The following is a 14,008-nucleotide window of genomic DNA, read 5'->3' on the forward strand; positions in this document are numbered from 1 at the left end:
TAGGTCTACTTAAAAAAATGCAGTTCAGGGTAAGTGCTAAAACTTTAACTCTTTTATATACTACTTTTATAAGACCTCAGTTAGAATACGCAACTGAAGTTTGGTGTGGGTGTTCTAGTCAAGATTCCGAAAAATTTGAAAAATTACAGTTAGCAGCAGCAAGAATAGTCACTGGATTAACTTCTTTAGCATCGCGAGATTTTCTCTATTTTGAAACTGGATGGGAACCACTTGCTATTAGAAGAATGTCGAAAGTAAGAACAACTATGTATAAAATTTTTCATAATATGGTACCCGAGTATCTGAAAGAAATATTTCCAAACATTCGATCACATGAATCAAATTACGTAACAAGACAATCACAAAATTATTGCATCCCTAAGTGTAGATTAAATATTTATAAATCATCTTTTGTCCCAATGGCAATAAGGGAATGTAACTCTTTACCTCTTGAAACAAGACAATCCACTACTATAGGTTCCTTCAAAAATTGTATAAACTCTCAAAAAACACCTACTCCTGCATTTTTTTCTTTTGGTGATCGTTACTGGAATGTAATTCATACTAGATTAAGACACAATTGCGTTTTGAATAAAGATTTATTTAGGTGCAACATCATTGACAGTCCATTATGCACTTGTGGAAAAATAGAAGACGCATATCATTACTTTTTTTCTTGTACGAAATACACTGTCCCAAGAAACGATTTGTTTAATGCTATTTTTAGAATGATTAATTTACGTATTGTATACACTCACGTACTGTTATGGGGAGATGATTCGATTAGCATTTCTGAAAATGAAAGTTAATTTTTAAATGTGCAATTGTTTATTAAGAGATCTGGTCGTTTTTGAATTTACATATTTAATTCATTTGTACATACTACATCAAGTCAATTTTGTACATGCACAACCTATGTAAGATAATCGTATTGACCTTTGGTTCCAGTGTAGTTTAATTTTTAACATTATTTTGTGTAATTAATTGTTATAAAGGAGAGGACGTTCTAAGTTTTAAGAACTTGTGTCCGATCCTTTTGTTGTAATATCTAAACAATAAAATATGTTCAAACCAACAATAAAAAGCACATGCAGTGGCCAGTGCACCTTGCACAGCATTTTGAAAGATATACGGTAGACAACGTCCGTGAATGTTTTTTAATAAATAAAACTGTGTCCCATAATCACACTGTTTATGCTACATCCAAGGCGTTCTATTTGTTTCAAATCAAATCTTGGCCACTAAATAACAGACCAAAAATGAATCAAAATGAGTAAACTATGTAAAAAATAAATTATAATAATTTAAAACAATACTTTATTTTCCAAGACATCGCCTTTCAACTAAAAAATAGCATTATGTCATTAGTTTTAGGTCACAGTATCAAGGAAGACAAATTAAATCTGCAGGCGTTTAAAATATTATTCATTAACTTCTTGACATTCTCTCTCTCTCTCCCCCCCCCTCTCTCTCTCTCTCTTAAAATAGATATTTTATTGCACTTCCATACACGAAAAAAAGTGAAGAAGAAAAAAATGCATAAACGACCCATTCCGGGATTCGAACCCATTCTCAGGTAAAATTTCTTTAGTAGTCCACCAGCATAACCACTAGACCATTTCAGACACTCATCATCTTTGAGTTATTTTTTGTACACATTTTGCATTTCGCATGGATAATAATTTTTATTCAATTTTTGTGTTTTTTAAAAATATGCCTCTTTGAAACAAAAATCGGAAATGGCAGTTTTGAAGAAAATTCCTGCCTCTTTGTGCACATATCAAATTTATTCTGTTTCAAGGAGGAAATTTTTCAGAACAACCGGGATTCCCTATTTAAAAAACAGAAAATCTGATATATTTTGCTGTGTGATTAATTTACACATCATTTAATGGCAAATTGGAAGTCAATATGCAGCTTCCAAATATTGTTCTACATTGTGCTGTATATACCGTTGTATCTGAAAAAAATTAACATCGTTTTCAGTGACTTAAAATTCTTCTTTTAATCTGCTACACATTTAGGGAAAATAACAAAAGAACTGCAACACCCTCTTTTGCCTTCAACTCGATATTAGATGTATCGACGACATTTTATCAATTACCAATTATAGTTACCTCCATTCATATGTCGACTCGATATATCCCAGGGAACTCGAAATTAAAGAGACCCCAGAGTCTGTCAGATCTGTTTCATATTTGGATATTAAGTTCTATGGTCGATACAATGACCTAGTCAGCAAATACAATCTATCATTAAGTCAAATACTGACTGACTTTTTTCATACTAATTGTTAGGCCATTATTTACACACTGAATAGTCGATCATGACAAGGAGCACACGGCGGGTGTGACCGGTCGGCAGGGGATGCTCACTCCTCCATGGCACCTGATCCCACCTCTGATGTCTTAGAGATCCGTGTTTGCTCTGCTCCTATTTTGTAATGTTTAATGGACTTTTGAGCTCGAATACTGTTCGTTATCTCCACATATTTCATATTTACTGGCTATGGACGATAAGGACCAACTAACAACTAAATTGTATTTCAAACGAGATGAATTCAGTCTCCTTATTTATGTAGTTATATTCCACTGTCACCTGCATATGGTGTTTATGTCTCCCTTTTTATTTGATACTCAAGAGCATGCTTTGAGTACAATTTTTAAACCGAGGCACGCTACTGACAGACAACTTGATGTTATAGGGATTTCAACAACCTCATTTAAATTCAGCATTTTATAAATTCTACGGTTGTCATAATGACCTTGTTGGCAAATATAACCTAGACCTTTAAAATATTCTTTGGTTGCCCTCTCGCAACGGAATGATTAAAAATTGCCCGACTCAGAACATTTTTTAACCTCCAGGAAGCAATTATTTTTTATGCAGTCTGGAAAATGGATTGTAAAAATTCAGCTTGAAATTTTCTGGGGAAAAATTTCTCACCTACCTACCGACCCAATATTTTCATCCTGAGTCGGGAGAGGGCAAACAAACATTATTTGGCCCTATAAATGTGTCGCATTTTGACTGACAAATTTCATACCGACTGATTGGCCTTTTTATACTAAATTTGAAGATGGAATTTTTCTTATACTTCATCAAAACATAGGGCTCACGGCGGGTGTGACCGCTCGACATGGGATGCTTACTCTTCATAGGCACCTGATCCCACCTCTGGAATCCGGGGTCCGTGTTTTATGCCCTGTTTACAGATATTATCTTTTTGTAGTCTTTTTTTTTTTTAAAGATCGATCACTTCGTTATCTTCACCTTTTTCATCGACAATTCAAATCATCAAATGTAAGATAAGTCGTAACCTCTCTTGAAATTTACTCACAAAGCAACGTTGTTTGAATCTTCCTTTAACTTTACAATGAATTCATAATGTATAGTGTAGACATTAAAGGTTTTCGTAAACTTGTCACGTTCTCGTAACTATGAAATAGAAATACATAAGTACTGCATTATGTTTTTTTTTCCTCTTTTAATCACGAAATCAAACTATCTCGAACCAATAATATTTTCTCAAACCATGAAAATTTGACATCATCAAATAATTAATTTTGCATTCTGTTTAACTAGGATTTAAGAAAATTTCATTCAGGCAAAAAGAAAAATTATCAGCTCTCAGTAAAAAAATTTGCTCCTTCCGTGGACTCCCTCGAAGTTATTGGACATAAGATTAGATGGTCCCCTCCATCATCCCACGTAGTAGGCTCTAAAGTTGAGAGCATAAAGTTTGCTGTATTGTTTTCGTAAATATGACCAAAAATAATGATTCGTATGTACCGCCAAGAGAGGAGAACTTGAATAGTCATGGAAGTAGAGAAACTTATTGAGCCATCCGCCATGATTTTGAAATCTGAAAAAAAGGGAAAAAATTTTTTTTTACAAAAAATCAATGATTTTATTTAGTGTCGACGAATCGTTTAACTAGGACCATCATTCAGCCAAGGCCGTAACTACCATTGAGGCAAGTGAGGCAAATGCCTCACTAAAATTTTAGAATTTTCTGAAAAGTGAAAAAGTTTTACTTTGAATTTTAATTAATTATGTGTTTTTTGTACTTAATTGATACTTTTAACTTAAGTTTCAATTTCTGTAAATCGGCCATCTCACTAGGTGCTTCAATATCGTTTAGAATGCATGTAAAAATATTTCAAAACGTGAAACCTTCCAAGATTAAGTCTAAAATTTACTAAAACCCAGATTTTGGGAACTTCCCCCTTTCCCTGAGAATCCGCATCCAGACACTACCCTAGACCCGCTTAGGACTCGGATGTCCCCCATATCCCTTGGCTCACTAAATATTTGAGCCTATAGTTACGGTCTTGTGAGCAAAGAATACAGATTTCGGTAATTAAACTTCAAACTTTTGTAGAACAAATAAAGAATTATTCCCCCTGCTTTCTCAAAATATTTACTCTAAATACATGTACATGCTTGAATTAAAGTTTCAGAATAAAACATATATGAAGCAGTCTAAATATACACGTACGAGTACTCATTTCCAGGAGATTTTAATGCATATTGCTCTGCACATAGTTAGAAATCCGTCATGCGCACAAGTAACGCCAAATTTTGTCTTTAGAATACCTCTAATGGTGTCACCAACTGCACCATCTAAACAAACAGCGGCCTCTGGTGGACATGTACATCCTCTAGATTTAACGACCCAACGGACCTTCTCGCCAGACGTGAGCACAGTTTTTATATCCTTGAAAGATGTCAACTGTTTCTGATCCCTGCTTTGCCTTGCCCATATACTATCAAAGAAAAACATTATGAAAAGTAAAGAAATACAGAAAATATTAGTGGTAATTTTGTCAAGTTCAGTTTTGTACAGTAGGATTTTCCCCATATAGCCAACTTTCTCCCAGAAATCTTTAGTCTAGAGTAAGACTTCTCCAGAGGGGAAATCTCACACTAGAGCCAAATTCTCCCCTCTTTTTTCTCAGAGTAGGATTTCCCCTATTTTATCAATGCAAAAATCATATCGACAATATATTGGCTAAAAGTCTATACGAGTCAACTGATTTTTTAAATGGAATTAGGAGTGTTTTCGACTCAACAATTATTCAAATTTAGAATGAAATCTTAAAATATTTAGTTCAAATCATTGCGTCTCAACCCAGAATTCTAAATCATAGGAGATTTGTAAAATTCGTCACCAAAAATTCGTAAGTCTCAGTGTTTCAACACCTCTCTTGAAGTGGTGCCTGTTTGTTCACGAATTTTAAAATGTATATCAGGCCATTTTAGAGATTTAATTTGTTTGCCCTCTACCGGCCCAGTATTTTATCTATAGATCAGTGCATTTTACAAAGAATATGTGAGAAAATTCTAAAAATATCAGGATACCTTCCACATACTATCTTATGAGTATTTGCCCCCCCCCCCCCCAAATACAAACAAACAAACAAAAACACAAGAAACACTACTCTTGAAAGCCATAACATAACTTCGTCCTCTTGACCCCAGCAGTGTACATGTAATATTGGAGTTGGAAGCAGAGAGTAAAAACAAAAAATTAAAAGTTTTGAAAATTTAAAATTTTTGAAATAGTCCCAGTTTTAGCTGAATGGCAATGGCAGCTATTTGGGATATTTTAACCCAAGAAAATTGAAGAGACACTTACACATCAATATTATGTACAGTTATGTACATCTAGTTTGAAATACAATTGGAGAAAAAAATTCAGTTAAAATAAAATTCCTTGTTTTCGTTTCCATGGCTTCAGTTAAAAATTTGATTACATTGTACCATAATTTTTTCCTCCTAAAAACAGTTTGACCAGATGAAAAAATTAAGACTTTTATGCTTAAAAAAAATTGGTTGGGTAGTTACTGAGAAAAATGAGACTTAAAATGTTCAATTCGAAAACACACATATTTGCATTAAAAATATGTTGACTCTAATATAAACCTTTTTGTCAAAATATTGTCAATATGATTTCAACATTGATGAAATAGGGGAAATCCTACCGAAAAAGAAGGAGGGGGAAATATGGCTCCAGTGTGAGATTTCCCCTTAGAGGGAAGTCCAATTCTAGAATGCAAGATTGTGGGGGTAAAGCTGGCTATGAGGGAAATCAACTCCGCAGACATCGGTACCAATAATTCAAATTACATGAATCAGATAAATAGAACATTCATCTGGTGTTTCGTTAAATCATAGACATGGCATAAGTTCACAAGTACGATGAAATATAAATCTACGTAGGAAAAAATATAATAACTTAACAAAATACCTTTTCGTTTATTTACATCTTGATTAGTGAATAAGTATTATTTAGCTCTTTGACGCCACTGAGAAGTAGAAATTCATACTTTCCGTTTCCCCTTGTCCAATTGCAGTTGACCCCGTCAAAATCGGAGGTATTATTCACAAAGAAGCCAGGTCTTCCCCAGAATATAGATGCCATATCATTGACAATATATATGGATTGTATTTCTTCATTTAAGTCTGAAAATTTATAGTTATTGATTTATCATTAATGCATTAACGTATTTGATGAGTAAATGATGCTTCTCTTTACCGTGTTTGAGTGCCACAACTTAATTTACCCACACGTAATCAGACTTGTTCAGGCACTGAAATAAAGTTGTCAACACAGTTCTATACTCCTTGTATTATTTATGTATATCATATATTTTGTTTATATCAAGGTTTTCTCTCATCTCCCATTTTTTCCATGCCAATTAATCTCTTCTCTGCTTAGAGAAAGGAATTTTACACACAATTTTGTTTGCATATACTGTTCCATGAAATTATTGAGATTTTTTAAAATATATACATTCTTCTAAATACAATTGTGTTAGATTAAGAACATAAAATATATTGTAATGTTAAGATTGAATTTAATGACAATACCCTCTACTTTTTTTGTTACACGCAGTTTTCGTAGATAACCTCCCATTTATTAGTCCCCTACCGGTGAAACAATAGGTTTCCTCTGAGTCTGTCTGTCTGTCTGTCCCTCTGTCAGTCTGTCCCACTTGGTTTTCCGCACTTTTCTTCCAAACGCTTGCAGATATTAAGCTGATTTTTGGTATGTGAGTGCATACCAAACGCTTGCAGATATTAAGCTGATTTTTGGTATGTGAGTGCATCTTGATGAGATACAGATCAAGATTATATTTCGTTCCGCTTTACTGATTTTTGACGGAATTACGGCCTTTTCAATTTTTAGGGGTTTTCCGCAATTTTCTTCTAAACGCTTTCAGATATTGAGCTGATTTTTGGTAAGTGACTTTACCTTGATTAGTTATAGATCAAGTTTGCATTTCGTCCCGCTTCATTGATTTTTGACGAATTTATGGCATTTTCAATTCTTAACGGGAACCAGATTACACTTGCCGGTAGGGGACTAGTATTGCTAATGCAATACTCTCAGAATGCTTGTTTTATATGTACTAATTGTCTGTTGTTCAAAATTACTGCTTTCGAAAAAAGAAAGCCTGTTTAACATATGTATTGGTAAAGGATTTTTAACCCTGGTGATATTTCTGAAACACTGAGCATTTCACTGTCTACTCTGTATTGCATGGAACAAAATATTGTAAAAGAAGAGAAATTCAGTTGAGGATACGAGTTCGTAAGTCTAATTAACTAAAATGTACAGATCAAAGAAGGCTTGGTTATTTGCGCAGTAAAAACAACACTGAGTGTATAAAAATGGCGTTACTTTCCTTACCCTACCAGCTCTTTTCCTCTCCTGAATTCCTTCCCATTTTTCATTATTTTGCTCCACGTTTAAACAAATGTATACGTAGACAGTGGAATGCTCAGTGTTTCAGAAGTACCTATAGTTTTGCAGTTCTTTGATATTACATATCTACAGTAGGCTTTGTGTTTTTAAAATCACTCATTTCTAACATCAGCAATCGACAGGAAGTATACAAAGTAAACAAAAAGTTATCCATGAAAACTGCATTTAACATAAGAAAGTAGTAGCAAGAATTGTTCTTTGATAAAAAATTGATTTCAATCTATCGATATTTTATTTTTAAAATATTTTCAAAAAAAATATATCACGAAAAAATTCTCAAAAATTTCTGGGAACACTATTAATATATAGTGTCAATTAATTTTAAGAAACATTTTGAGCACAAAGAACACAAAAGTTAAATACCATTTGGTTTTTCATCTATATATCGGACTTTGCTGAATATCGTTTGTCCCGTGTTTTCATCTGAGTTGTTAACAGTTAAAAATAATTTAAGTTCACCACCAAACACAGGATAGTCGTCTGTTGATTTTAAAGTTGATGATGCACAGCTAGCGGTGTTAAAGAAAAAGCTGACGTCTGCTCCCTTCTCGAGATGAGAGACAAGGGATTGGTAAGAGGTCACTTTAATTGATCTGAAGACATATTTTTTTTATTTTGCATGAGACGATCATTTTGCAAAACCAGAAAAATATAAAAACATGACATGCTCTCCTCAATACAGGATATAGGCTAGGTAAGCATCGCTAATTAATTTGTGGAATTTATATCGAAAAAACGTTAAGAATGAAACTCACTTTTGACTTTCCACAACAAGGAACGAAGACAAATACAGAATTATGTACAACATTGTCAGTGGGATTATAAAATGCATTTGCTCTAACAAATTCTGGAATCATGATAAGATATGGTATAAATTAGGTCAGGAACTTAGTAAGTTATATAGAACTTGTTTCCAATCCTTTTGATGTATTCAATAAAATCTGTTCAAAACAAATTAGGTCAGGAGTAGCCTAAGTGTACATCTGATTTTTTGACAAATTCCTACTTTGTTCTCTTTTCGCCAGTTATACCTTATGACCAAAATGGGGTTTGAAAAGGTCAAGTAGAATTGATATTACCCTATTGTAATCGCAACATTTTGGCCTTTTCCAACAATCAGTAAACAATCTGGACTGTAAAGTATTAAAAAATATATAATGCGGTACGAATATAGGATCTCCCTATAAACTTTTATTGTATGAAAAATTAACAAATTTATTGTATGAAAACATTAACGTAGTCAAAATGTGAGTAGTTAAACAGATAAAACTAGATTACCTAAATTTGAGCGTAGAAAATCTGCTATTTTTACTTGGACTACACACTGACTGGAAGCTTGCATAAATACTCTCGTCTTTACAGATTTTTACCATCCAGCTATATGGAACTTTTAGAAAATTTGAAATCACAATTTTTTACCAAAATAAATAACATCGAAACTACAACTTTATAACAGTTTATACAACTAGGTAAATTAAAAACCAGACTTTTTGACATCATAAACAACTGCTTCTTCAGTAAAAATTTGCATATCTTGCCATTGGTCATCTGCAAACTTATTGATTAAAAAACATTCCGATTCAACATACAAGTACTCCGAGGTTGATATTTAAAAATATGGCTTGAGTTTCTGATTGACAGTATCTAATTTGTTGTTTTCGGAGACCAGGTGTTCCAACAATCTGTTGGAATTCCCATGGGTTCTAATTGTACCCGTTACAGATCTGTTGCATCTATATTGAATCAAAATTTAATTAAAAAAAAAAGTCTCTTGCTAAGGCCTTCTATTCGAAATTTAGATATATTGACACAAGAGTGTCAAATCTCATTTGATACTCTAAAACTTAAATTAACCTCAGCGCCCATTCTTGCTCATCCGAACATTAATGATACATTAATTCTTAAAACGGATGCTTCGAATTCGGAAATTGGGTACGTACTCTCTAAAAAAGACAACGGTAATCGTGAAAAAGTCATTGTTTATGGCGGGCGTTCTCTCTCGAAACAAGAACGAGTCTGGTCAGCATCAGATATCGAAAGTTTAGCAGTTATTGAAGGTATAAGAGAATACAAAACTTACCTCTCTAACAATGAATTTGTTGTCTACACTGATCACAAACCCCTGCAATACCTTATGTAGCAAAAAAACACATAATGGAAGACTTGCAAGATGGTCACTAGAATTACAAGGTTATGGTTTCAAAATTATTCACAAAGATGGTAAAAGCAAATATGCCAATGTAGTGACTGATGCACTCAGCAGGCGCACTTACGATGAAAATTCAAAACGTATCACAAATACACATGTGGTAGAAGCTTTTCAGCATGATACAATGTTAGAGGTCGAGTTCCACTACGACAGTTGTGCTCAGGTGACCACTGTGGAACCTGATCAAGCATGTCGAACCACAACTGGATTCGAATCATAATGACTTAGGTCAACTTCAAAAGGACTGCCCTGATTTCAGAGGCATATACCTCTATCTAGAGTCAGAAACTCTACCAGAGATCACCAAAGAACGTAAAAAGATAGAAGAACAACCAGAATCATACAGTCTTTGTGATGGTATATTATATCACTGGTTCCAGAGACGGACTAGAAAGGTCAAAGAAAGTAATCGTTGGCTAAAGCAATTAGCTTTACGAAAAACGCTTCGTCTAGAAGCTCTTCAAACTTTTCACGATAGTAGCACAGGTGGTGCACACTTTGGCATTAAAAAAGGTCATGACAGCACTCAAACGGAAATATCACTGGCCACGTATGCATCAAGAAATATATGATTACAACCAATCTTGTGAAAGATGTCAGAGATTAAAGAAAGATCATCACAATAGACCACCCCCTCTTACATCAATGCCTATTGATGGTTCCTTTGAGAGATGGCACATAGACGTTTTGAAACTTAAATTAGCAAAACATCCGAAGGTTATCAGTATTTAAGAGTGCGCCATTTAACTCTGGACACGACATTGTCTAGACTTTTTACTACCATTTCTAATTGTGATGTCCAAAAATAAATCATAGCACTTGGGTATCACAGGGTCTCATGTTGAACTCACAAATATCTCTTTTTTTAAAGATATGAAGTCCTAAAAGTCAGAATCGCATGGGAGAATGGTGGGATTTTTAGTCCTACCAACTATCCCACCTTTCTCCCATGGGGGAAAACGTGTCAGATGGGATATTTTCTCCCATTGGGATTTTATCTCCCACAAATTTGCTCAAATGGGATAAATCCCACGGATATTGACAATGAGTCATTTTCTCCCATACATTGTTAAACATGGAGTATATCCCATATAGATTATGATAATGACATCTCACTCATCATAATGGTGACTTCATCTTTTGTATCGTCAACTTCCTTTATAAATACCATTACCACCTGCATACACATGGATTTTATGTCTCTCAAATGATTCCATATGCAAGAGCTTTAAACTCAACATTTCGCAAATTTTATAGTCAGTACTGTGACCTTTTTCGCAAATACAATCTGTTGTTTAGTCGAATGTTGACTGACGTTTTTCATACAAATTATTTTAGAAATGACTCTAATTCTTGGCCAAATTATTCGAGTATAACCTGGTTTGGGTCAGTTTACGCTTTATAATCCGCGAAGCGGATTATAAAACAGCGTAAACTGACCCAAACCAGGTTATACTCGAATAATTTGGCCAAGAATTAGAGTCATTCCTTATAATTTAATTTTAAAATCATGAAATAACTATGGGTGTAAAATTTCGTTGCTTTTTATTAGTTCAAATTTGCCGCTCAATAATACAACCTTAGTAACGGAAGTAACGGAAGTGATAGGAAGCAAGGGGAGGTAAAAACTGATACATAGGCCTAGAAGCCTTTTTACATGTGGTAAGAGGGAATTATCGTTTGAAGTTAAAGGTACGTTTATTAAATCTGGAATTTTCCATGAATCTCGAGGAATGGAAATGAGAGGATTGTATGGATACAGATAATTCAGCTGGTTGTCAGGGGGGTGTGTCCCCATACCAAACCAGGTTATACAGAAATAATTTGTGTTCCTTTTTGGATATTAACCAATCAGAGGCAAGAATACAAACAAAATTAAATTATTTGGCAATCATTTTCGCACTCAAGGGATTTTTCGTTTTACCCGATCATGACAAAGAGCATTCGGCGGGGATGCTTACTCCTCATGGCACATGAACCCACCTCAAGATAAAATGCTGATAAGAAATGTCAAACTTAAACGGTGCATTTCACCTACATTTGTGTGTCACCGCATCAAAGACCTACTTATAATGACTTACTCACCGGCGCACCACGTTTCCACAAACTGTTATTAATGTCCTTCCTGATATACATGTACTTTATTTTAGCAAATAAAATATTCAACTAAAATTGACAGAATTTTCATGTTGATAGTCATGTTGTATATTTTATTTGCTAAAGTAAAGTAAATCAGGAAGGACATTAAGTTTCTGCAAGAAGGATTACGATTCCCCAATTTTTTTTACGATTCCGCAAAGAACATTGTATTACGACTCCACAAATAGGTTACCCGGGTCACTGGAACATAGGTAAAAACTCATATAAATTAAAATTAAATATAATAAATTATATTATCAATAATATACTAGTAACACAGTGCAACATTAATATTCTGATCAAATAAGTTAACACTTGTAAAATATCGCATACGTAGATATTTAAGTTAAATGGGCATGCTGACGCATCTTATTGATTTACTCATAATTAAGGGGCCTGAGCCATAAAACTATAAGACGAGCTCACTTTTGATCTTGGTCTCACTTTTCCAATATCAATTCTTCTTGTAAAAGTGAGACTGAGATAAAAAAGGGAACTCGTCTAATTTTATGACCCCGGAGCCTGGTGTTGCATTTAAAAGTATTAACTTTCAAATAACTTGATGATACAAGAATATCAACATTCTCGTCTGAAGACAACAATTAGCAAATTCTACGGTCGATACAATGACCATGTTAACAAATACAGTACAGTATATCGTTAAGTCGAATGTTGACTGACGTTTTTCAAACATGTTAGGCCGTTATTTTCACACTAAATTGTCAAGGGATATTTCCGTTTTCATTTCATATGACAAGGAGCACACGATGGGTGTGACCGGTCGACAAGGAATGCTTATTCATCTATGGCACCTAATCCCACCTCTGACATTTTTAGAGGTTCGTGTTTGCTTTGCTCCCAATTCGTATTGTTTCAATGGACTTGATTAGTCCCTTATCTTCATATTTTATGATTTTGGGCCAGGTATTCCAGTAATCTGTTGGGATCACAACGGATTCTTACTGTGCTACTCTGTTAGCCGAAGTAGAATTTATTAATAACATTCTACATGAGAGAATGAAATCGTCAATTTGTCATTAAGGTCAGACGACACGTTCCTCAAATATATGTTTTGTATACCTTGGTATTATATCAAAAAGTATTCATAATTGTCATTCATTTGTGATTTCTAAATTGTTTTCAGAATGTTTTAAAAAATAAGTACACAAAAAATGGTTATATTGGCAATTCAAAAGATTATCCCTAAGGATTATGTAAGAAATGTTACCTCTGGTATCTTGCCCAAATGCCTGGTAAGGTACCTCAATTTTTGGCGAAGAAACTTCTTTAAGTAGCAATACTTCAATGAAAAATTCTTGAGAAAAATTATATACTTTCGAGGAACGTGTCGTCTGACCTTAAGATATATTATAATTATATATGTCATAATATATAAAGCTTTTGTAGTTTGTTTACCATGTTACAAACATATGTTTTACATACGAATTATTTGTAGAATATAATACATATAATTATGTCATACCTAATGTGGGTTATTCACATATGCTGAAATGATAAGAATGTAACACGTTTATGACCATGCGTATGTAATATTTTGACTTATACCTAGTTCAAATCTCAGCATTTCAATGTATATGAGTGTATTATTTTTCCTTGCTTAGTCTTTTGCACTTTCTTTATTTACCTATTCAGTTTTATTGTTTGTTTCAATTTTATTTATTTATTTCATTATTTTTCTTGTATCTTTTCATGCATATTTGTCTCTTGCACTTTTTTACTTACTTTTTCATTTTTGTTGTTTGTTGCACTCTTTTATTTTATTTTCATTATATTGTATAATGAGAATGTATGCTATAGGTAATAACTTTTGTGTATAATTTATCTTTTTCATTTCTACCTTTTCTAGCTTACATTAGAAATTAATA

General features: G+C 33.6%; 1 protein-coding gene across 1 annotated transcript; it reads right to left on the reverse strand.

Annotated features, from left to right (window-relative positions):
• Nucleotides 1-3,532: 3,532 nt before the first annotated feature.
• On the reverse strand, nucleotides 3,533-11,036 carry LOC133191270 (uncharacterized). The gene is made up of 5 exons (XM_061327025.1): nucleotides 10,924-11,036; nucleotides 8,138-8,367; nucleotides 6,333-6,468; nucleotides 4,600-4,769; nucleotides 3,533-3,865 (listed from the first exon to the last, which is right to left on the reverse strand). The coding sequence occupies exons 1-5, from the start codon at nucleotides 11,034-11,036 to the stop codon at nucleotides 3,624-3,626; spliced, it is 891 nt and encodes a 296-aa protein (XP_061183009.1). The 3' UTR covers nucleotides 3,533-3,623.
• Nucleotides 11,037-14,008: the final 2,972 nt, after the last annotated feature.

Source organism: Saccostrea echinata, unplaced genomic scaffold (genome assembly GCF_033153115.1).
Source record: "Saccostrea echinata isolate AGI-Se365-2 ecotype Australia unplaced genomic scaffold, CSIRO_AGI_Sech_v1 ptg000023l, whole genome shotgun sequence".
In the NCBI taxonomy this organism is placed as follows: Eukaryota; Metazoa; Mollusca; class Bivalvia; order Ostreida; family Ostreidae; genus Saccostrea; species Saccostrea echinata.

Coding starts and splice junctions, on each gene's coding strand:
- LOC133191270 (XM_061327025.1), bottom strand. CDS start 11,036: ATGACTCATTGTCAATATCCGTGGGATTTATCCCATTTGAGCAAATTT. Junction 4,770..6,332: donor TGGACAAGGGGAAACGGAAA/GTATGAATTTCT, acceptor TTTCTTTGATAG/TATATGGGCAAGGCAAAGCA. Junction 3,866..4,599: donor AGTTGGTGACACCATTAGAG/GTATTCTAAAGA, acceptor CCTTTTTTTCAG/ATTTCAAAATCATGGCGGAT.